Genomic DNA, 24,490 nt, shown 5'->3' with positions numbered 1-24,490 from the left:
GAAGGGGCGGGGCGGAGGAGGCCCTTACTGTGGTGGAGAGAGAGAGAGGTTCGCGCGCGTTTTGGGCCTGCTTGGGATTGTGGGCCTTACGCGGTATAACGGGGCCGCCTAGCACTGGGGAGAGATGAGGTGTCCCGCCCGCTGTGGGTTGGCGGCCCTTTGGGGGAGGAATGGCGGGCTTCCTTCCCAGCGCGGGAAAGCGGGAGGCGATGGCGGCCGTGAGCGAGCGGGCGCAATTATGGCGCCGAGGGGGGGGGGGATTCTCCGTTTCCCACCTTGCTCCTCGACCCCTCCCCTTACGGTTCTGCTGTGGTTCAGTCCTGAGGCGCGCGGAGCAAAGGGGGCGGGGTTGCTTTGAGGCCCGAGGCCCGCCTTGCTTTCGGCGGCTTCCCTGCGGGCCTGGCGGCGGAGTGCCGGGCCCAGCTCGTTGCCGCGCCAGGAGGGTTATCCGGGGGTCGCATTAAACCGGTTCTTTACTTTGACCTGCAGTGCCGCTCTTTCTCTCCGGTTCTCTCCGTGGCGCTCCTGAAACTATGTCGGAAGGAGTAGACCTCATTGATATCTACGCCGACGAGGAGTTTAACCAGGTAAGTGTTGATGCGGCCTCGTTGGGAGAGAAGGGAAAAGGGCAGAAGGAAAAGGGTCAGACCGTATTGAAGGTTCATCTTGTTAACGTAGTTCGGTGTCAGTGTGCTGATTTAACCGAACTCTTTTTTAAAAGAGATTTTAACCCCGAAGAGGATTGAATAACAAGTAATCGTTAAATTTTATTTGCAATCAGAGAGCTGGAATAAACTTCATATTTGCCAGTTGGTTTCAATAATTTTTATCTGCAAGGAAGGGGAAATAATACTCTTATTTGAAGTACTTCTCATCAATATAAATGAAGAGCGTGGTTTGGAAGAAACACTATCCTTTTTCTTGGGAAAGGCCAATTTGGGCATATTGAACATTTCTTTTTATTGAGAGCAGGAAACAAAATATATTATCTGCAATGTCAAACTCACATACAGAAAATATTGAAATTAATTTAGTTTGTATTTGGGTGTGCTCTTTCCTTTTTATAGGGTTGCATTCTTGTTTTGTTTTAGATTTGGATGTTGCAGTTAACATCAGTTTATGTCAATCCAAGTTAGGCAGTAGTTTATCTCACTACTGTTGCCATACTAATACAGCAACAAAATAAAGCTAAACGAAACAGTGGCAAACCATCAATCATGCAGTCAAACCCAGATTACTCTTAGCATCAGCAGAAGGAAAACACCAGTTACCATGCGATAGTCCTGTTCTTACAAATATTAGTTACTATTTACTAGACAGTATTCAGATTTTTAGGGATAGGATGAGCAACCATGGATTTAGTTTTTTTGCTTTGGCACAGTCAGTGAGTATCATTAACTTCATACTTTTAAAAGTTGCTATATTAGGTAATTTGAATTTATGAAATATAAAGGAAGAATAAATTAAAAGGCAGGAGACACCTTATAATCTGATTTACTAGATCTGAGAAAAGTATTTTGCTTCAGACTTTGGAAGAGGTGAATTTCAGTCTTTGTCATCCCCTATTTAGTCTGAATTTGTCTCCATGTATGTTGCAAACCTGGCTATGTATTATTTTAAATAAAACATTGGAAAGTCAGTAGAGGAAAAACAACTTGGCAGGCAGAGGATTTGGAACCAAACCTTCATTAAGGAGAATTGCTTAGTACTAACAAATACATGGCAGAAAGTGGTAGTGTATTCTTCGTAGCAAAACCTATCACTTAATTTGGAAGCGCCTCAGCTCATTGATAGGTCTTTTGATGTACATGCAAAAGATGCCAGGTTCTATTGCTTGTATCTCCTGGTAGGATTGGAAAAGGCTTGTGTCTAAAACCCTGGAGAGTTTTTGCCTATTTCTGTAGATTAACAATTTAAGTAAAGTTCTTACTCAGAAATGGTATAGTTTGGGTAAGGTTCTGGGTTCATACCTGCATTTTTCTTATTAAATAGCTTCTTATAACAGGATTCAGAGATCTTTGTTTGGTATTTGAGGTATTACAGGTCAATTATCAGTATTAAGTCATGTGCCTATAGTTTGTATCATGGGGCAAAGCAGTTTTATATCTCCTTGATAGTCTTGCACTTTAATCAGCTAGCAACAACTCACAAGGAATCCTGATGTATATCTCTTGGATATCTGTATCTATTTGAGATACAGTCAACAACCTTTTTGAATAATTAAAATTTGCTGTCTGGATATCAGTTTGAAGCTTCCTTTTGGGGTCACAAGCATGAGTGCCTAATACTGTGTCTATGTTGTATTCTCAGGTTAGAATTATGTACATTTTCATTCTGACAATATTTTTGTCATCTCAGATTTGCAGCTAGGGCCAAGGATGATACTTTGATAGTTTTGTCAGCATGCTGGGCAGTTTGCAGTATAAGAAATGTTCATTGCATGCTACAAAGTCTGCTGTGCTAATTATTATTTTGATGTTCCACAGATCCAAGTATTGGTATTAACTCATAATAGGAGAATTGGATAGATGCTTGATTCTTGTATTTGTTTTTAAAGTCGGATTACAAAAGTCAGGAAACAGTGCAATTCTTTGGCCCATGCTTGTGTTAATTCTTCATACTTTTACATCTCTACTAGGTAAAACAGGTGCCTTAGAGGATTACCTCATTGATTAATTGTCCAGCTATGTCTTTCATATTTCCACAATGTCCTGAATTCACAATTATTTGTTCTCTATAACTAATTATTGAGTTGATTTATGAAGGTCTTCTGTTCTGGGCAGGTTTTAATTGCATTTACTCCCTGATACAGATGCAGCTTTATATTTCTATCTGTTTTTCCTGAAAATACTGGAAGAAGTTTGAGAGAAAAAAAACAAAGGAAATTGGAATTGCTTCAAAAGTGTTCTGTGATTTTTGCAGTTCTGCATTATATGTATTAAGACTGTTTTTGCTTATAACAATTTGTTTCTCTGTTTCCTTGTTAAAGTGTAATTATGTAGTTGTCCTAGTTTAATTTGCTTGAGGGAGAGAGAGCATTTTGAAGCTATATATTTCCATAGGTTCACTGTGCTTTGGGTCCTCTGTAGCCCCCATTTGAATTGCTGCATGTCCTTGTGAGTGAACTGATTAAAAAGTAGTGGAATGGATATATGGATTTGTGTTTGTAATTTGCATTTCTTGACAGTACATATAGGAATTTGTGTGTGTGTTTGTGTACATACATAGGAGTTCAAATAAAACCCCAGAGGGTTTTGGTTGCTTTTGTGATAGATCATTTGCTACTATGATTAGTTGAATGAATTTTGGCATATATGCTAATAAGATTGAAGTGTCTGCAGCAGGTGGCAGTGTCCAGCCAATATTGGCTGATTCTGACAAAACTAAATAAGGTCAGATCAGCTTAGTATTTAGATAAGAAACCATCAGGATTTAATTAGGCTGGTAGAGTAGATAGGAAGATTGAAAAAAATATCCTGCAAAAAAGAATGGTGAGCCACTTCCATATTGCTGCCAAGACAGTATTATAGATTGTTTTCAGGAATGACATGGACTTGTCATTGCCTGTGAACTTGACTTAAAAGAGTCTTGACTTTTAACACTGTACCTCCATAGGCAGAGAACTTAGTTGTCTCTGAGCAAAGGAACGAGAAACTGGCTATGAAAATCTGGAAAGTGAAGCATTACAATACTGCTCTTTTCTGGGTGGATGTATGTTTAAGTGCTTCTATAAACTCCGAAGTATTCACTACTGTACAGGCTTCCAGATGGTTGCTATTTCAATTATTTGGTCTGTGTGCTCATAAGGTAGTTTTGGACATTTTGTTGTGTGAGTCCTGCTTGTTCTCTTTTCATCCCTGAGTCTCTCAATTTCCATGTGCTGTTATTGTAATATTACTATTTCATAGGTGTAATATTATTTAAATAGTTATAGTAAATGTCCCGTGCATTTGTGTAATAATCTACTAATTCAGTGGCAGATTCATTTCCATAGTCTAAGCAGTCCGATTTAGAATGTCTTTGTTCTTCAAGCTGAGTTTCCAAAGTGTGAGTATCTTTGAATGCTACATCTTTATTTTGTGTGTGGGGTGCTAAGCATCTCTGTCATGTCCTCCTTTAGTTTTTTATAATTACTAATCTCTCCTATTTTCCTTTCACGTGATCCCTGTATTGTTTTAAATGCAAGGATCCCTTTCTGTGGTGAGGTCTGGAAATACAGTGGAGGCTGTCAAGATACTGTTGCATTCTGTTCTACTGTGATATTTGCTTCCCCCTGTTATCCCTTAAGGAATTTGTATGTGCTGGTACTGCCCTTTAAGATTATTACTGTGTATTAGCGGAGAAAGTAACTAATGCCTCTGAACTCTTTTTGGTAGGTTATGTTATGCTTTTTAAGTAAACATATTGTAGCTCTTCCATGGTGAATAGGATGTCAATTGGCATAATTTCCTTGTTTCAATTTCTTTTTTTCCTAAACAGCATTCAGTTTTGCAATGCACATGGATGCAAAAGTACTGTTTTAAGGAGCAGAATATATTTTCTGAATGGCAAGATGAGTTACAACAAGTGACCATAAGTAAATTTAAAGAAAAGCTAGATTTTGTAAAGATAATTCACTGGACTTTCTAAATATGGTTTGCAATTAAGGCAGATGTCTCCACAAGCCAAATGCTTGTTCTGCATTTCAGCAAGCTGTTTCTTCTATATATTCAAAGAATAAAATATTAGAAGTTCAAGGAAAAAATACACTATGCTAACCCCCTTCTTCATTGTAAATGTGAAGGAACACATGCCGTGGCTTGGATTTAGATTTCATATGAGCAGAACCATAAAATGCTCACATAGGAAAAGGCAGTTTTCACTGCCTACTTCTAATTTTTTTTTCCCCCTCCTTGAATAATTTCTTGAGGGAGTAGGACATTTTCTCACCCCTTTATCCAGCGGAAGTCTATGCTTTCTCTTTTTCTTCCGCAGATAAAAGGAGCTCTTCCATTTGCAGAAGCACTACTCTGGATCCATTCCCATCTATTTAATTTTTGAAAAGGGAACAGACATATCATAGAACTGAACTTTATCAAGCTTATAAAAAAGATACATATTCAAAATTGAAAATATATTTATGTTGGATATTCTGAAAATGTTTCTTTTAAGTTCCTGGTTCACATGAAAGTATCATGCCTAAAGCAACAGATTTTAACCCAAGATCGTGGTTGCAAAAAGATTACATGAAGTCATGGCTTTTGGTTAATCAGTTGTACCTAATGGCTTTATTTACTTTTCACATTCCATTAAATATACTGTGGCAAAAATACAAAGTCATTAAACAGAGCCCCCCTTTTTGGGGGAGATGCACGGTAATAAAAATTTGAGAAATAAAGAAATAAACAGGCAAGAGCATCTGCATGAATTCATTGGTTTATGGCTGTAAGTAAAATGAAAACACACAGCTTGAAAACGCCATGAGGAGTAACAAGTGATACTGGGAGTGTGATTTAAAAAAATGTAATGAGCCTGAAAAGATAAGGCAACTGTTAAGATTGCCTGGTAGCAATTAATTGCTAGAAAGCAAATCTTGAAATGTCTTGAGAATCTTAGTGTTCAGTCGAGAAGGACAGTATGCTGTATATACTTTAAAATATGGCATTATGTATAAGTAAAAATAGTTGTGTTTGTAATCATCTCTAGTTCTCCTTGGAAATAATCAAAATACACTAAACCATATGTGACATACAGCTCATGTATATGTGGCTGAAAGCAGTGATTATGGAAAAATTTTTCCCTACTCCCTTGTAAATGCAACTAGTGTGATGCTGTGCTTAAGGTGCTGGACTAAGGCCCACGAGACCTAGGTTGAAGTCCATCCTGTTATGGAAGCTCAGTAGTGTTCATAGTACTGAGGGAGTACTATATAAACTTCCTTGAGGTGGAATATAAATTTAACAAATAAATGAGTTCTATCACATGTAACTAGTTTCTTAACTTCTTCTGCATTGTTATCACTACTTGGTGCAAAGCTTATGTGATGTTCTTTATTTCAGTTGCCTAGAAATAGACTTCATTATTTGTACAGTGGTCTTTAATTTTCACTCAAGGATTTCCCTACAATAGGGAAGCTGGCTATAGAAAAGATATAAAGCCCCTGGAATGAATGGAAATGAATGCAGTTATCTTGGTGAGGGTTCAGAAGATTGCATGGCACCCTTTAATTTGTTTGTTGACTGAAAATATTATGTATATTATATATTAATTTGGCAAGTCTTGTATCCCTTACATAATTATTTAATGCCACCTTTATGCAGTGGCATTGGAGAAAATTTACCATTAAAAAAACCCTAAAAAATTTTATCTCAGAAATTACACATTCAAACTTTAGAATGCAGTGAAGGATCCTGTCCATGTCTGTTAGTCTTAAGCAAGGTAATAAGATTCTTCCACTGTTACACCATTACAAGTTATCAGCCTTTCTCAACCTTTTTACCCTGGAGGAATCCTTGAAATATTTTTCAGGCCACGGGGAACCCCTGCACATTCAGGCTCAAATATAGGCCAGAAGTTACAAAATTATTATATTTGTTTCATGTGGAGGCCTGTATATATGCATTAACAATGTTCTTAAACTAAAAATCATAAAGAATGAAACTTACCTCTTTAATGTGAAATGGGTAAGAATATGGTTTGCTGCATGTTTATCAGAGGAAGCAAAAATAGTTGTGTATAAGAGTGTGCTTTTGTCCCCTTGTTACATGGAAGAAAGGTGGATATACCAAGAGAAACATAAAAGTAACTTGAATGCAGTGCGAATCAGCTACTTAAATGTGGGTAGTAAAATGAGAAATGGTTGAAAATGAATGAGTGCTGAATAAAAGCAGAGGGATACAAAAATGAGTGACAAGTATTAATAAAAAGCATGTTGAGATGTTTTGTTCATATAGAGAGGATGAATGAGAAATCACAGAGCAAATATATGAAGAAAGAGCAAGTGGGTGAAGAAGAATGAAAGTGAAGACTGAGAAAGGCATATTTGAATGGAGTTTTTTTTTAAGAATGTTAAGTTTTGAGACAACAAAAGCTATGAAAAAACAAAAAACTAAAAAAAAACTAAAAAGGTGTGAAAACATAACAATTTTTTTTTTTCAAAATTACAGAAAGATGTGACTTGCAACTTTTAACAGCAAGGATATACAAAATTTCCATGATCAATCTCTTCCCCTATATTAAACCAAAACCACATTATTTCTATAAGTAATTTCACTTTAGCATATTATAAAAATCACTAAGTACAGTTACTCCCCCCATATTAAAATAAAGAAAAAATTCATATAGACCCCCTAAACAACTTTTCCCCCAAAAGATAACATTTATGTAATTATTCCCTTCCTACTACTATTCTATACGTTTCTTTCTACTATAATAGGAATCAAACTAAAAAGCACGTAAATTGTCTGCCATTATACTCAATACTACAGCAGTTTTGATAATCTTAATAAACCCAAAAAACAAAAAATTCAAAACAGTGGCCTTAAATCAAATCCTTAAAACCATCCAAATAAACATTTTTATACCCTAATAATCTTAATCCAAATCTGTAAAAGCAAATCAGTCAAACCCTTAAAGCAATACAGATAAACATTCTTTACCCCTTACCCACTTCAAAATAAACCAGAGCATTTACACATCCCCACAATGTGCACAGAGCTTTTCTCTTGAAAGAATCAAACAGCCCAACTGCTCCCCTCAAAGATTCCAGCTTCTTTTCATGGCATTCCACTGAAAGTCATTTTCACTTGTGGCTTGCAGATCTCTCTCTCTCTTAAATTTCTCCATCTCCACTGTCCAATCTTGATCCAGCATCTCAATAGAAATCCCAATCTCACTCTTAGAAGACACATTTCTATCGCTGTTCAATTCCTCAGAATTCCCCAACCTGAGGGCACATTTTAGACCTCATATTTTCCAAGATGTCTTGAATAGCTTGCATAAAAGCTTGGTAGAAGTCAGAAAAAATCTGTTTAAAATCTTCCATGTCTCACACAGTAGATTATGGCGCCCCCTAGGAACTTAACCAGCAAAAATCGAATATATGGAAAAGTTCCGGAATATATTTACACAAATGAGAGTGAGTTAGGCAGACAATTCCCAAGGGAAAGTAGGAACAGAAAGCTGAAAGTTCATATCAGCTGATTCAGTGTGTAGGAAAATGCTAATATTTTCAAATTTAGTACAAAAATAATAACAGGAAGACAATTGTTCACTCTCAATTCTCCTTTATATTTGGAAGGAAAACGAAGTCCAAAACTTAAAAAAGAATTTTTTAAAAAAATAATCCCAAAAATAACGATAAGCACCAAGAGAGCCAGCTTCTCCTTGCTCTAGAAAGCCTTTCTTAGGTTACGCATATTTTTTAAAAAACATAAATTTAGTCATTTAGAAATGGAGTAGCTGGTCTTAGTGTCCCTTTAAGACTACAGCGCGGCTTGGAAAATGATGACAGACCCACCTCCCAGCTAGCTCTTACCAGTTGAATGCAAAATGCTGTTTGCGATCTTGTGGCTACAAGCAGCTGTCCGGAGGAGATGGGATGATTCCAGATGTTCTCCTTTATCCGGAGAATGTTTCTGGGCTTCAGGAAAACCTGCCTGAGCCTGAAAAAAATTGCTGCATTGTCAGTTCTGCCTGCTAAGCCCGTGGGCACAGCTGCTCAGTCCGCGATGATCCCTACCAGAAGTCCATATTTGAATGGAGTTTACTGAATGTTGATAAAGAGAGATGAGAAGTTTAAAGAAATTAGTATATGAAGCAAATTAAGTATGATGAAGCAGGACTGGGTTGCAAGTTTATAAAACATGGGGAGGGACAGTGAACAATGTTGGTATAAACTAGGTTTAGTGGTATTTCTCTCCCCCCCACCCATTGCCTGCACTTAATTTCTTTGGTTTACTACTTGTTACAGGTAGTCTTCACTTAATGACCATTTGAAGTTATGACAATGCTGAATAAGTGGTAGTTATGACCAGTCCTCAAAGTTACGTCCATTGCGGTAGCATGCGCCCCCTGTGGTCACATGATCAGAATTCAGGCGCTTGGCAGCCCGCCCACATTTATGACTGCAGCATGCACTTCGACTATCAACCTCCCCACACCTATCTCCTTTTGGGAGCCCTGTACTCCACCACCCCGCCGCCCTGCACTCCACGAAGGGCCAGCAGCTGCCTCAGTCAGGCACACCTCATCAGCAGCAGGAGGAAGAAGACGGCAAAGGCTGGCAGGACAGCAGAGTGCAGGGCGGCCAAAAGGGCAGGGATGGGGGCAATAGGGAGGTGGAGGGCTCTGAAGCAGAGTCGAGCATGGCAGAGCAGGAGAAGTGTGAGGGCCTTGCCTAATGACTGCAACCAGGACTACCAGAACTGCTATCACTAAGCAGTGCAGTCCCGTGATGTTTCACCTAATGGCCACTTTGCTTAGTGATGGAAATTCTAGTCCCAATTAGGGACGCTAAGTGAGGAATACCTGTTTTCTTTTTCTGTGAATAGTGTTCCTTACACCAAAAGGGAATACCATGGTGGATGCATCTGGATGTATATAACTGAAATGTTATGTATTTAATTTTATTTATTTACTTACTTGCGTACATATTGACAGGACTTACATTGCAGCCTATGTCATAATGATTTTAGGCGGCTCACAACAATCCATAAGAACAAAGAAGAACAGAGGTACCCTTCCCCCCAGGCACCAGACCAAACAGCCTCCCAGCTCAACCCCCATCCTAGCCCAATGTTTGGGAGAAGAGCCAAGTCTTTCCAGCCTTCCAGAAGGCTAAAAGGGTAGGGATCCCTCAAATCTCAGGTGGGAAGCTATTCTAAAGTTTTGGGGAAGCCACTGAGAAGGTGCCCCTTCGAGATCCCATCAGATGGCAACATTTAAGGGAGGGAACCTTGGGCGCACCCCCCATCTAACCAAGGTGGCGAACATACCTAATACTCCTTCCTCCTCCTATTTTCCCCACAACAACCACCCTGTGAGGTGGGTTGGGTTGAGAGAGCGTGACTGGCCCAAGGTCACCCAGCCGGCTTTCATGCCTAAGGTGGGACTAGAACTCACAGTCATATCATGCAATTTTATTTAGTTAAATTAATTGATATATTCAATTCTTAACTAGATTGTGCAAGCCTGGCAAGTGAATTAAAAATAAAATTATGAATATGTATGTATGTATGCAAGTTATTAGGCTGCATTTTTAACTCTTAATTTTTAAAATAATCTGAACAATGAAAGGGTTTTTTTTAGAGGATCTGTATTGTATTATTTTCCTATAGTAGGTGTGCATGTGTGTGTAATTTATTTGCTTAATTTTGGTGCCACCTTATTCTAACCAACTCTGGATGGCTCAAAAATACGGGTAGTCCTTGACTTACAACCATTCATTTAGCAACTCTTTGAAGTTACAGTGGTGCTGGAAAAGTGACTTGTCACCAGTCCTCACACTTATGACCATCGCAGCATCCCTGCTTTCACATGATCAACATTCAGGCAGTTGGCAACCAGCATGTATTTACAATGGTTGCAGCGTCTCAAGGTCACATGATTGCCATTTGTGATCTTCCAAGCTGGCTTCTGACAAGCAAAGTCAATGGGGAAAACCAGATTTGCTTAATGATCACATGATTTGCTTAATGACTGCAGCAAAAAAGGTTGTAAAATTGGGCATGAGTCACTTAACAACCACCTCACTTAGCAATGGAAGTTCCAGTCCCAATTGTGGCTGTAAGTCGAAGACTACCTGTAAAGAATGTAAAAACAAGTAACTAGAGATACAATAATCTGAAAAAGGATTACAAAATAGTTACAAACTGGTAATCCACATAATCAGTACAGACAACATCTCAGACTGGGGGTCCCATTCGTCATACCCCAAGGCCTGGGAGAACAGCCAGGTTTTCCAGGCCTTCTGGAATACTGTAACAGTGGGAACTGTCCAGATCTCAGGGCAACCTCATTCCAGAGTGTATGAGCTGCTACAGAGAAGGAATGCTTCCTGGGTCCCAAAAGATGACATTATTTAATCAAGGGGACTTGGAGTACATACGCTCAGCCAGGCAAAAACCATGGGTGATTACCAGCACCATGAATTGCACCTGGAAACACAGTGGCAGTCAATGCAGCTTGTGAAGCAAAGATGTCAGGTGGGCAAGCCCATCACTGCACATGCCACTGCATTCTGGACAAGTTAGGCTTCCAAGCAGTCTTCAGTGGCAGCCCCATGGAGAGCAGCACATTGCAGTAGTTAAGCTGTGAGGTAGCAAGGGTATGAATGACTGGAGTGTCACCAAATCCAGGAAGGGGCACAACTGGTGCACTAGATGGAGCTGTGCAAAGTTCCTTTTGGCCACAACTGCCGCCACCTCTTTGAGCAGGAGCGGAGTCCAAGAAAACTCCCAAGTTTTGCCCTGCTCCTGAATGGGAAAGTACAAAATCCTTGAACCTAGGTGGTCCCAATAGCCACGGCCACTTGGTCTAGGAGTGACTGAGCCAAAGTCAGTTTCTCCCTATCTAGGCCTGCACAACCTCCAGGCACTGGAACATCCTTACTTAGCTGGCCTGGGATTGAAAGATATAATGGGTATCAATCAGCATGCTGATGATACTGGACCCCAAATTGGTGGATGACCTCGCTCAGTGGTTTCATATAGGTGTTGACCAAAGGGGAGAAAGTGTGGAGCCCTGTGGCATCCAACAAAGGAGGGGTCTAGGGAGCAACCTTCCCTTGTCAACATCAGCTGGAACTGGTCTTGAAGGAAGGAAGTGAATCACCATAATACAGTGCCCCCAATTCCCAGCTCTTGGAGTTGGTCCAGAAGGATACTGTGGTCGACAGTATCAAAAGCTGCTGAGAGATGAACAACACCACAACATGGATGGACCACCCCATCCTGCCTCCACCACAGGTCATCATCAAGTATGACCAAGGCTGTCTCAGTAATGAATCGTGGCCCAAAACCTGACTGAAATGGGTCTAGATAATCCACTTCCTCCAGGGTCTTTTGTAACTACAGCCCAACCACCTTCTCAACAGGGTTAGAGACAGGATGATAGTTGTCTAAAACAGTTGGGTTCAAGGATGGCCTCTTGAGAAGGGGGTGTACCACCTTCTCCCTCAAGGAGACTAATACCTCTGAATGGACCCAACTACAGGTCACCTCCCTGACTGCCTTAACAAGCCAGGAAGGGCCTGGGTCCAGCAAACAAGTTGCTGAAGGAACTGCACAGAGAACCCTGTCTACTTCCTTGAGCCACCAACTCAGATACTTCCTAGATCACACCGCCAGACTATGCCCTTCTTGGCTTCTTGGCCAAACATGCCCAGCTGTCTGAGCTACTTTATCTGCCAAATAGTCAGAATATTCCTCACAGCAACCCTGCAGATGGTCCAGTATCCTGCCACTATCTAGCAGTGATTGGGTCACCCTCAGAAGGGCTGCTGAACAGCCATTGGTGGGCACATTAAGGGCAGAAAAATATTGACATTTTGCTGCCCTTATTGCCACTGGGTCATCCCCAGTGTGTACTCTTACCCATGTTCAGTCATGGATATATTATGTGAAGATAAAATAGCACTGGTGGCACTGACTCAAAAATAGATGAATTTTGAGTGCAATTTCAGGGTGATGTTAACAATATTGTTGTTGCATGTGATCACTTTGCAATCCCGTGCAAGTAATGTTACAGTGCTTCCATGTGGTTCATTATTTTGGTTTGCTGCCCGGCATTCCACTGGGTGTATTATTGAGCAATGAGTTGGAGCTAGACAAAGTAGGTTTCATTAAAATCAGTGTGACATCTTTTAGGTCTTGTGGTTTCAGGGAATTTAAAAAAAATTCTGGCCTGATCAATATTTGGTTTGTTCTTCCAAAGAGGTGGTCTTATTTTCTCAGAACAGCAGCAAATAGAACTTTCCATCCAATGTAAAATTGATGAGTTTCAAAAATCATTTTAAGGAACGTGTTAGTGGAATCATGGGAGATTAATGCAGTGTTTTTTTCTGAAATAAATTTCCATGCAGTTTGATTGCCATCTCTTGGTAAATTGGAATATTTATATCATTGATTAGGCAACAGAGAAATACTCAGTAGGAGCCTGAATGAGTTATCTCTTTCTCTGTGGAGGAATGAAAAAAAAAAATAAGGGTGTTGATTTCACTTTTGTATGTACATACAGAGCATGGAAGCATAAAGCAAACATCTTTGTAACAGTGACAGCAGTGAGCTAAGTACTCATTTCATTTAAAGAGAAATACTGGGGCCCTAGGGGCATCGGTAAATAAATCTGTCCTACTGAACTTTTCCCTTGTTTTTTTTTTTAGGAAGACAGATTGGAGAAGCCAGTTTTACTGGGAGCTGTGCAGCTCCTGCAGGAGATAATATAAGTGTGATGCTATTGCAGATATAGTGAAAGATAACTAAGGCGGAGCTCTGTAGCCCTGAAGGTCCTAAGTGGTGTCTTCCTGTTTCTAGGACTCTGAGTTCAGTAATGCTGACCAGATGGATCTATACGACGATGTGCTAGCTGCCAGCTCACAACCGTCCGAAAGCTGCACTAGCAGCTCTGAGCCACCAGTTGAAAGCCGCCAAGAACAGTCTCCTAAGCCAAACAGCAAATCGCCTGCTATTTTGTATACCTACAGTGGACTGCGCAATAAGAGGGCTGCTGTTTATGTGGGCAGCTTTTCTTGGGTAAGTATTCCAAATTAGAACAGGAAATAGTGTAAGCAGTTGGCTTTTTACAAAATGTTCATTGATAATTTCAAAGAGCGGGTGCATTACATGCTTTTGTGACATACTCACTTTTACTTGCAATAAACTATCTGCAGTAGCCATGGATGCACTAATTGGTTGAAGCATTTATTCTGTGCTACAAAACATCATATAACATACTAGATCTTCTTCTGGTACAGGTGGTTCTTTTTAACCACAGAGGAGCTAGGCCTCTTGGTATATACCTGAGGAGAAAAATAGTTATTTCTGCTCTTTCTGCTAGCAATCATTTGGACAAAGACTTGATGAAAAATTAATTTAGCTGGTTTAGAAGTTCTGCCTTTTAACCAGGACTGCAATGTCCTTGGGGGCTACAGAAATCTGGATGATCATTGGATGGCAGCAGAATAATTATTTCTGTATCATCTGGACTTTGGCAACTCAGATATGGTAGCCCTATTCTAAGCTAAAGAGCTGCTGTGTTCTCCTCCCACCCCCTCCAAAAAATCCTCTACTGAAATGAATGTGTAGTAAGAGGAAATACTCTGGGCCGAAGAAGTGTAATGAGAGTTCAGCAAAGGAAAGTTGTAGTATTGCATTGTTTTACTAATTTTAAAAAATAGACATCATACAAAGGTTTCAGATGTAATACTGTGATTTTCTGTCTCTCCATATAGTGGACAACTGACCAGCAGTTGACCAGAATAATCCGTTCTGTAGGTGTTTATGATGTTGTGGAGCTGAAATTTGCTGAGAACAGAGCCAACGGCCAGTCTAAAGGGTGAGCAATGCAGGACTTCTTTGTTAATGATTGTAACGTGAAGGGCAGTCATTATGGAAGACATTATAGAATGATCCGGGGTACATGACAGTTCAGGTACATGAAAGTATGCATGCAACATCTGGAAAGCGCAATCAGGTTTAGCTAATGGTAAGAGATTACACTTGTAAACGTATTTGTATTTGTATTGGAGAAGGTCAGACGTCACTTTCTGTTTCTGTTCTCTCTCTGTTCTGCACTTTTATAGTTTTTCTTGTTTTTCTTTGGACCTGTACTCTATCTGTTCTACATTCTGTATTTTGTATTTTAATTATATTTGGAAAATTAATAAAATTATTATTAAAATGTATGATATTTTTTTTGGCTCTTTGAACAGATACGCAGAAGTGGTTGTTGCTTCTGAGAACTCAGTCCACAAACTTTTAGAGCTGCTACCAGGGAAGATTCTGAATGGAGATAAAATGGAGGTGAAGTTGGCTACCCGGCAAAACCTTGCACAGTTTGAGGCACAGGCCCGAAAACGTAAGTTTAGCTGGGTGGTATGCTAGCTGAATAGAGAGCAAAGCAGAGAAGGAAGCATTGGTTAGGGTGGTTTTTTTTTTAAAGAATCTTAAAAAGATTCTTAAAAGGCGTTCTGTAGACCAGAAGCAAATTAGTTTGCATTTGCAGAAGTATGAATACTTTTTTGGGGGGAGGGAGTGACTTCATTACGTTTAAGTCTAATTAAAGCCCATCAGAGCTTCTTGCTTACCATCTTCCAGATTGCACGGGCTTAACTGTGAAGGCTGCTGTCATATCAGAAACCCTCCATATCTATTAATAGCTGCACTCTGAACTTCTTTCAGATTTTTTGTCTCTCTGAAGGGGAAAGGTGGTGATATTCTGTTTGAGACCTCACCTTGAAAAATGGGAATAGATGAATTGTTTGTATCTGTTCAGTTTCTTTACTGACTTCTTTAAGAGAATGACACTGTGGGTCCCACTGTCATCCAGGGTTAATTTAATTTGATTTATTGGATTTTGATCCTGCTTTTCATTCCAGAGCTGAAGGTAGCATACGTAGCACTCTGTCCTCTTTTTTCTCACAACAGCAGTTCTGTGAGGTGGGTTGGGCAAGAGAGAGTGACCGGCCCAAAGTCATCCACTGAGCTTCCACCACGGAGTGTGGACTAGAACTTTAGTCTCCCCACTCCTAGTGTAACATCTTAACCATTACATCCTGCTGGTGTCAGGGTAAGGCTGAGAGAAATAGAACTTAACTAGATCAGCCAAGTAGCTAATTCCCACTGTCACATTGCAACCTTATTGGGCATACGATTTTTGCCTTTCAGTGGCTTTTGTGATTTGACCTAGACAGTGTCAGATATCAGTGATGGAAGTAATTTCTCAGGAGGTGTGTGATAAGGATAGTAGTTCCTTTCTCTGTAGTAAAAATGTCGATGTGCTGACTGCAGAAGTTACTGTTTAAGCGCTAATCGAGCTTTTCCTGTGAAAATCTTCCTAAAGGGGCTTACCTTGTCATTCATTCATTCATTTATATATTGTTTGTTTATTTTCTATCCCGCCTTTATTATATTTATAAATAACTCAAGGCGGCGAACATACCTAATACTCCTTCCTCCTCCTCTTTTCCCCACAACAGCAACCCTGTGAGGTGACTAGGAGATCATGCTGGTGAATGGCAACATCTGACACAAACCATGGCACATTACTATTTTGGATAAAGCCTTTGTAAATAACTTTCAGCACTTTAATTCCTTTCTCAAAGGACCTGAGCAATACAAATTTATCATTTTTAACATAGCACAAGATTGAGAAATAAATAAATAGGTAAATTTTCTATCCTTACCCTTAAGGTTTTCTTGGCAATATTTTTGGAAGTGGTTTGCCTTGCCTGCTTCCTACGGCTCAGACACAGTGAGTAGCCCAAGGCCACACATGCCCAAGGCAGGACTAGAACTCATGGTCTTAGCTTGATTCCTTAACATCTGCACCAAGCTGTCTCTCCGCAGACTGCAGGGAGCCAATACTGACTCAGAGGCACCAAAAAGGCCCCCTTAAGGTAGTTTACAAAATCAGTGTGATAAAAGACCAACATGCACGCACACGCTCCTCATTCAAAGTTCCCTTTATGGTATTGTCTTCCACATATTATAATGATCACCAAAAGTTATTTTAACTGAGTGCAAAATGAATTAATATAATTCAGGTACTTTCTTATTTTGAAATACGAAGGTTCTCATATATTAGAATATCCAGTATTTGTTACCACTTTTACACAATAACGACATTTACAGGACGGTTACATGATAGATTTCTATGACCATAATTATTGTGTAATACTGAGATTGTATGATTGTACCTTTTTCTTTAGGCTTCTGGAGGTTCCAGTTCATCTACTCTAGAATCTGTTGATTTCAGTTTCTTTCAGTTATGAAAAATCCTTTCTCTATAATAAGAGTCTTGGGAAAAAAATCTTATCTCATTTTACAAGGTTGTTGAGCTTATTATAGATTGAAATTCATAAACTAAAATGTTGGACTTTTTAAAACTTGGAATTTAAAACAAAAATATTGACAGTATTCAGACATTTTAAAATCTCTGTAAATACCTCTAATGCATTTCCACATTCTTGCCATCTTGGTTTGTGTCAAAGAAGAATTTTTTGCTCAGCAAAAAACAAAACTGATTTTTTTAAAATAAATCTGTGGTTTTCTGTCTTCATAACCAATTAACTGGCCAATGGATCAGTAGTAGCCAGTATTCAATACCTTGCAAAAATAGTGTAAGCATCTAATTATTTGTTGCCAATATTTCGATTTTCCCTCATTTTTAATATTACACTAAGAAATAATGTTCTATACGTCGATAACTATCCAAGTAATTGTCTCTATAGTAAATTCTATAATTCAAATGCTACTAATATTGAATTATCATCTTATCAGACCAAAGGTTTCACTATTCCATAGGTATTAGTTATTTTATACAGAAGAAAAGATAGATTTACTTTTCCATTGGATTATCTGTGGATTAGTAATGCAAATTATTTTGCATTAAACTTATCCATGGATCTGAAGTTTATAATTCCAGTAACATCTGAAGTTAGAACAGATCGATTCTGTGGAGTTGATGAGCCATCTATTTTTATAGCTGTTCAGAAAGTAGTTTGGTTTGTATATTTATTTATTTATTTTATTTTATTTTATGTCCCGCCTTTATTATTTTTAGAAATATCTCAAGGCAGGGAACATACCAGATACTCCTTCCTCCTCCTATTTTTCCCACAACCACCCTGTGAGGTGGGTTGGGCTGAGAGAGAGTGACTGGCCCAAGGTCACCCAGCCGGCTTTCATGCCTGAGGTGGGACTAGAACTGCCAGTCTCCTGGTCTCTAGCCCGATGCCTTAACCACTAGACCAAACTGTATATATAATAAAATACAGTATAATATAAATAGTGCAAGTCTCATTTATCTTGTGCACCAAATCTTGGTGTTAAACCTTGATAGTTTATTTTCTCTTTCAAGGATTTTGTAAGCAATATATTTCTTAAGTAACTTTCATTTCAGTCAAAGGCAATTAAACCTTAAAAGTATTTAACAAAAGAGTAGATGTCACTATATGACTGATTTCACTGTAGAAACCTAATGCTTTTGTCATGACAAATGATTTTTTTATCCACTAGTTAGGTAAAATTTCAAGTACATTTTATTTGAAAAATAACTGAATGAGCTGGAAGGATATTCTTGATGGATTTGGCTTGAATCCATTGGGTTGACTTAACTTCTTTCCATGGGCTGAATCCAATAATGTCTGTCTGCTGATGGAACTTCATCTGTCAGTAGAGTATAATTCTCCAGTTCTCAAAGCAGTACCACCCTTCCTCCCCAAATCCGCTCTAGATGGGAAGGGGAGGTCTTACTGCACAAATGGAACCGGAGCTGCTTGATATTGGTTGTAGCCCATAAACTTAATTCCTAATCTGGTTCATAATTACCTAGATAACGGCTTTGATTCACTATTTGGATGCAAAGTAATTCAGAGGTTTAGTTATGATTAGATCTGGGCCCTTTTGTCATGTTTTAGCTGTTTGCCTTTCAGTTAGAACCAGATATGTTACTTCCTAAAAGTGATGTCAGATGTTTGTTTTGCATATAATTATAAGATTGGAAAGAAGACAGGTTGTAAGTTTATTATGAGACTATAACAATAATAATTTTCTCATAGGCTTCCATGATTTGATAAATTACAATATGCTTTACTTAATTACTTAAAAATACGATTTATTATATCTGCAGCAGTGAGGTATTCAAGCATACCCATAGCATGCTCTGATTTATCTTCTGTCAGTGTCATATTTCTAATTCTTCTTCTTTCTCGTGTTTTCTTGACTTTGCGTTTTCTTTGAGTATTCAATCCGTGTCTTCCTTAGAATGTGTGATTTTAAACCAGTGCTACCTATTACGATTCTTCTAATATGAGTGTTATCAGTAGCATATATTTGCATCTGTATTTCACAGTGGTATTTGTGACCAAAAGGCAAAGTTCATGTTGCCTTCTAAGCCTGACATAAATTACCATTATGATATCTAATGTACTAAGATCGGCTGTAACTGAGAAGTGTTCGAGTCTTGCTTTAGCTGTGATACTAATAAAATGCATAAATAAAAAAGTTTATACGCCCACCTGTTGTAACAGATACTGAATGGAAACACTATTACAGCATTTCATGAAGTCTCTCTCTCTCGTCTATAACCTTTACTTCACATTGTGGCTGCCTCTGCTAACATAGCACACAAGTATGAATGAAACAAGTTTCATGGCAAAAATTGGGAATGCCCATTTCTGTTGTCGAGGAGAAGAAAACCTGGACCTCTCTAGAAAGTTTAAGCCCTGTGTGAGCATAAGAGCAGAATCCACCCTTCACATAGTATAACTGATCAGAAGCGAGAACAAAGTGGGATTTTATTTCAAGGAAGTGATGCGACATGCGTATTGATTGGCAGCGCCTGTTGTATCCAACAAAACCCCACGTGCCTCGTGCTTTTCTTCATTTGTGTCGTCTAACAGGGGTGCCTCCGAGGGCTCACTCGAGGGATTCCTCAGACTCTGTCGATGGCCGAGCGACTCCAACAGAGAATGCTCTGCCGCCTCCACGCATTGAGAAGCCTCCTGTTCTACCTTTCTTCAACCGCCCTCCCTCTGCGCTTCCTCTCATGGGGCTGCCCCCTCCACCAATACCACCTCCCCCCCCACTTTCTTCCAGTTTTGGAGTTCCACCTCCCCCACCCGGTATCCATTACCAGCACCTCATGCCCCCTCCACCTCGACTCCCCCCCCATCTAACTGTGCCACCTCCGGGGGCAGTGCCACCTGCCCTGCACCTCAATCCAGCCTTCTTCCCACCCCCCAATGCAGCCATGGGGCCTCCACCTGACGCCTACAGCAAGGCTTCTGCACCATATAATCACAGCAGGTGAGAGCAGGCCCTCTCTTAATGTGAGAAGAAACTGGAAGCAATCCAGAGAATAGTGTCTAGGTCTATTCAAAAAGGGACTTTCTAGATTATTTGTCAGAATAGAAGAAAAGGTGTTTTAGCTGGGCAGTATGGAAATGCCAGAAAATGCCTCAAATCTCAGGGAAAGATTTCATCACTTAAGAGCCTTAAGGATACTGTATCTGCGAATATCTGCTATCCTGGGGAGTGGGAGAGAAGTATGCATTTAGCAACACGCTGCCTTTTTTTGGGAAGGCTGTTAATCAGACATGATGGACAAAGGACTTTCTCATGCAGTAGTTCTTGAAAAATTTGTCCTCTGCCTCTGAATGATGGTTGCATTCTTGTGTCCTGCAGCCGGGAGTTGGGCCCATTACCTCCTCCTGTTGGTGAAGCAGAATTTGATGATATAATGAATAGGAATCGAGCAATTTCCAGCAGTGCCATATCCAAGGCTGTATCTGGGGCCAGTGCAGGTAATCGCAGTTGGTCGATGCTGTCTTTCCTTCCCAGCTCAGGCTTCAGTCTTAACCTCTTGTTTTTGTTCTTACGCTGCAGGGGATTACAGCGACGCTATTGAGACCCTGCTCACAGCTATTGCTGTGATTAAACAGTCGCGTGTAGCAAATGATGAGCGGTGTCGAGTCCTTATCTCTTCGCTTAAAGACTGCCTTCATGGCATTGAAGCCAAGTCTTACAGCATGGGCACTGGGAGCAGCAGCGGTTCCTCCAGGTGAGACTTAGCAAGCAGAACTATTCCTATTTATCTAGCTGGATTGATTTTACTCACGATTCAGTCCTGTCAGCTTTTTTCTCTCCTTGGGAATTTATACAACCACATAAGCAGTGTGTCCTTTGGTAGAAAACTATCGGCAAGTTTACGCTTTTTACCACATTTGATATTTCTTGTTGTTTTCTAGAAAAAGACATCGGTCACGGGATAGGTCACCCAGTCGGTCACGTGAGAGCAGTAGGAGGCACCGAGATGTGGTTCATAATGAAGATCGACATGAGGACTATTTCCAAGAAAGAAGTCGGGAGCATGAGAGGCACAGAGAGAGGGACAGAGAAAGAGATCGGCATCACTGAGAGAAGTGAGAGAGTTTTCTGGATGGGGCAAGTGGGTGTTAATCTGCCTGCCTGCCTGCCTGCCTTCCAAAAAAAGCAGTCTGTCTCTTCCCTCAAATTGGGTATCAACAGTCAGCGTTGATATATTTTTGTGGATGGGGACACACATACATTTTGGGGTGAATAAATCTGTTGGGCTGTGAGCTGGCCAGACTTGTGCACCTGAGGATTATCTAGCACTGCTGCAGATAATCAGACCAGAGCTTCTAATTTAACTACTTAAGCAAGAAGGAAATCCTGAAGTACATTTGTGCAGAATCTGCTTTGTCCTTCCTGGGTGAAGTATATGCCTAAATTAATACCTTATTTCAGAAGGGGAAATAGACTAAATTATTTGATTTATTTATTTAACAAATTTATATGGCCGCCTAACTCACAAACTGACTTTGGGTGGGAAACAAAATTAAAATCCATAAAAACAAAACACACACCCCACAGCGGCAGCAAACACATTCAAATTACTAATACTAGTAATTTTTTTTCCTTAAAAAAACCTCTCCAATTTAACTGGTTTTAGTGCACTGTTCAGTGAGTACCCAGCTTGCTGGGGAAGGTGACGATTGGGGAAGGCAATGGCAAACCACCCCTCTATAGTCTGCCAAGAAAACATCACAAAAGCGGCGTCCCCCCAAAGGGTCAGACATGACTCGGTGCTTGCACAGGGGACCTTTCACAGTGCACTGTAATCTGCTCTGGGTAAAAGGGAATTGGACACTTCAAAAAGAATTAAAATACAACCTTTTGATTTCCACCTGTTTCTGGATAGTTGCATAGGGTCTGAGGTGGTGGTCTTTTTTGGTAGATACCATTCTGTGATGGGAAGAAAGTAGTTGGATTATTATTATATATAATTCAGTGGTGGAATAAACTTGGCTTCAAATCCTAGTCCAGGTCAACTATGGTCTGAAACAACCCTCAAGTTTCAGTTCCCTTTCGTATGTAGGAATTCACTCTTGAAATTGCACCTTTTCTGAACTATGCTCTCGAAAATGACTATAGAAGTGACTGATACGTTCTGTTTCTTTGCTTTACAGGGATGTTGGAAGCATTCAGTGTTTTTATGGACTTGTATCTCCTGTCCTTAATCAAGAGTAAAGGATGGAGGATTCTCCACCCACTCCTTCCCCCTGCCCTCTGCTCTTTCCAGACCCCTTGGAAGTCACTTTGCCTGCAGGACTCCATCTGGCACACTATGGCATTGAGACTTGAGTTCTTCCTAAGTGTGCTGCTGCTGCTGTTGCTTGATGGAGGAACACTGAATGACTTGGAGTTTGGGAGGGGTTGTCTGAGCCACTGTGACCAGGGGGCCATTTCAATCCATGGATTCTTGGACCCAAAGAGAATGGTGCTTTCCATAGAGGTCTGTCACCTCTTTCCTTTCCATGGCATTTTAGAAACACCCGGGGAGGAATCCATCCAGCTTCTCTCCTGTAGGAAGACCTCATGCTTCAGCACAGCACAAGGTATATTACCATAGCCTCACTGGAGCTTGTGTTCAAAATTCAAACTGCATTGTCTTCTTAGGCATCAGTGCTTAGAGTCCTCCTCAATTCTGATCCTTTTTCCAAAACAGCTTCAGTCTTGCACTCTTAACAGCTCTGTACACAACTTAGAAAAGTTTTGTTTTACTTTTCTGGGATGAAGAACAGGCTAATTGCCACTTCCAGTCATGCCTCTCCTTAATTCCTGAAAATTGTCATACCAATTTAACCTAACTTCTTATAGGAGGGCCTGTGCAGCTAAGCTTGCCCACAAAATGGAGTCTCCCTTAAATAAATCTGCTTTTGGCTATTGCAGGAACTCTCTCCACAGGTGATTTACTGACAAATTCCTTGCTTTGTTTCATGCAGTAGCTGCTCTGATTGTAACTTCTTACACAAACTTTTGTTTTCAAGGCCATCTTTTCCTAGCATACCACCTTCCTTGTTGTAGAGGAAGAGTTGTGAATAGATATAGGAACATGGAATTGGGGCAAAGTCAAGCTGAGGCTTCTGGACATTACTGATTGGAGTACACCTTGAGCATTTTAAATTTTGTGTGATATAAGTGTTGAATTAAGGTCCAAAACTATCCTTGCCCCTATCCTCATTTGGAATTTTCACTTTGGTGGGATTCACTCACAAGTTTGCTTCAGATGACATAAAAGCTCAGTGGTCTCTGGCATACCAGCTTAGGGAAAGAACAAGCATTTAATTGTTGTTATGTAAACATGGAACTAGGATTCCTGGATCCAATGACCTTTCAGCTGGCAACCAGTTGAGACCAGAAACATCATATTGCATGAGGATCCTTATGGAAAAACAGTGGCTGCAGAATTCTTGATTCAAGTGTCATCTTTGAGATGGAATCTTTTGAGGTGTTTTAGTTTTCGGTGCTCCATCCTAGCCTGGGCACCCCAGTTACATAAAATCAAGAAACCCTGGATTTCTTTAGTAAGACCAAGTGTCTATTACCTTGATGAACACTTACTGTGACTATCCAACTGCATGGTGAAGCCCCCCTCATAGAAGGATCTGTCTTGTCTCACAGAACAGTTGGATAGATTAAAGAGGATGACTGGGGTCGCCAAGGGATGCGATGCCTCCTTTTGTGCTGTTGATCCAAGAGGGGCTAAGGTCAATGTTTTTTTAAGAGGGGAAAAAAAGTTAATGTAAGCCAGCGGAGAGAGCTTAAACTGTAAAGTATACAATATGGATTGAAAAAGTTGCTTTTTACCTAATGGGACATTTTTAGTTTGTTTTGAAATAATGGAAGGAAAAAAGAAGAAGAAAAACAGACAACAGAAAACATAACTTCGGTTCCCTTCTACTCTCCCACTCCTGTTCTTCGTGATTTGATTTGTTTGTCTTTTTCTGATAGGTTGGAAATTGTGTAATAAACTTGATGATATTGTCAATCTTTTATACTGCATTGTATTGTTTCTTTTCTTTTCCTTTTGTAAGTTTTAAAAGGGAGGGTGAGTTTTTTAGAAATCTCCATTAAAAAAAGATTGTAGGGGGGATTGGGCTAAATGTGACTTAGATACGTCAGTGAAGATGTATAAATAAGGCAGGTGCCATGTTCTAGCTGGGTGCTAGCCCTTGTACAACCATGGCTTTATGTAATGCTAAACTAGTTCAAAAACCACTTTGTGTACAAAAATTAAAATGCCTTTTTAAAAGATTAAACTTCTATCTCATCATTATATTTAGCTATTCATACTTCAGACTGTGTGTCTGAACATTTGACAAATAACATCCCTGAGAATATTGACTTCTGGATAAACTTAAAAGAATAGTCCCCAATAGAGTGAGGGGGGGGCTTTACATGGATTTAGACTTTGGTCATGATGTTTC

The 24,490-nt window shown here is 39.9% G+C and overlaps 1 protein-coding gene across 1 annotated transcript; it reads left to right on the top strand.

Moving 5' to 3' along the window:
- The first annotated feature begins 23 nt into the window (after window positions 1-23).
- On the top strand, window positions 24-24,056 carry CPSF7 (cleavage and polyadenylation specific factor 7). The gene is made up of 10 exons (XM_063289192.1): window positions 24-93; window positions 490-587; window positions 13,512-13,730; window positions 14,429-14,532; window positions 14,909-15,054; window positions 19,601-20,006; window positions 20,385-20,503; window positions 20,586-20,760; window positions 20,948-21,121; window positions 22,190-24,056. The coding sequence occupies exons 2-9, from the start codon at window positions 534-536 to the stop codon at window positions 21,114-21,116; spliced, it is 1,392 nt and encodes a 463-aa protein (XP_063145262.1). The 5' UTR covers window positions 24-93; window positions 490-533; the 3' UTR covers window positions 21,117-21,121; window positions 22,190-24,056.
- The last annotated feature ends 434 nt before the right edge of the window (window positions 24,057-24,490 follow it).

The sequence above is a fragment of the Candoia aspera genome, chromosome 1 (genome assembly GCF_035149785.1).
Source record: "Candoia aspera isolate rCanAsp1 chromosome 1, rCanAsp1.hap2, whole genome shotgun sequence".
Lineage (NCBI taxonomy): Eukaryota > Metazoa > Chordata > Lepidosauria > Squamata > Boidae > Candoia > Candoia aspera.
This window is presented reverse-complemented; position numbering and strand designations above follow the sequence as displayed.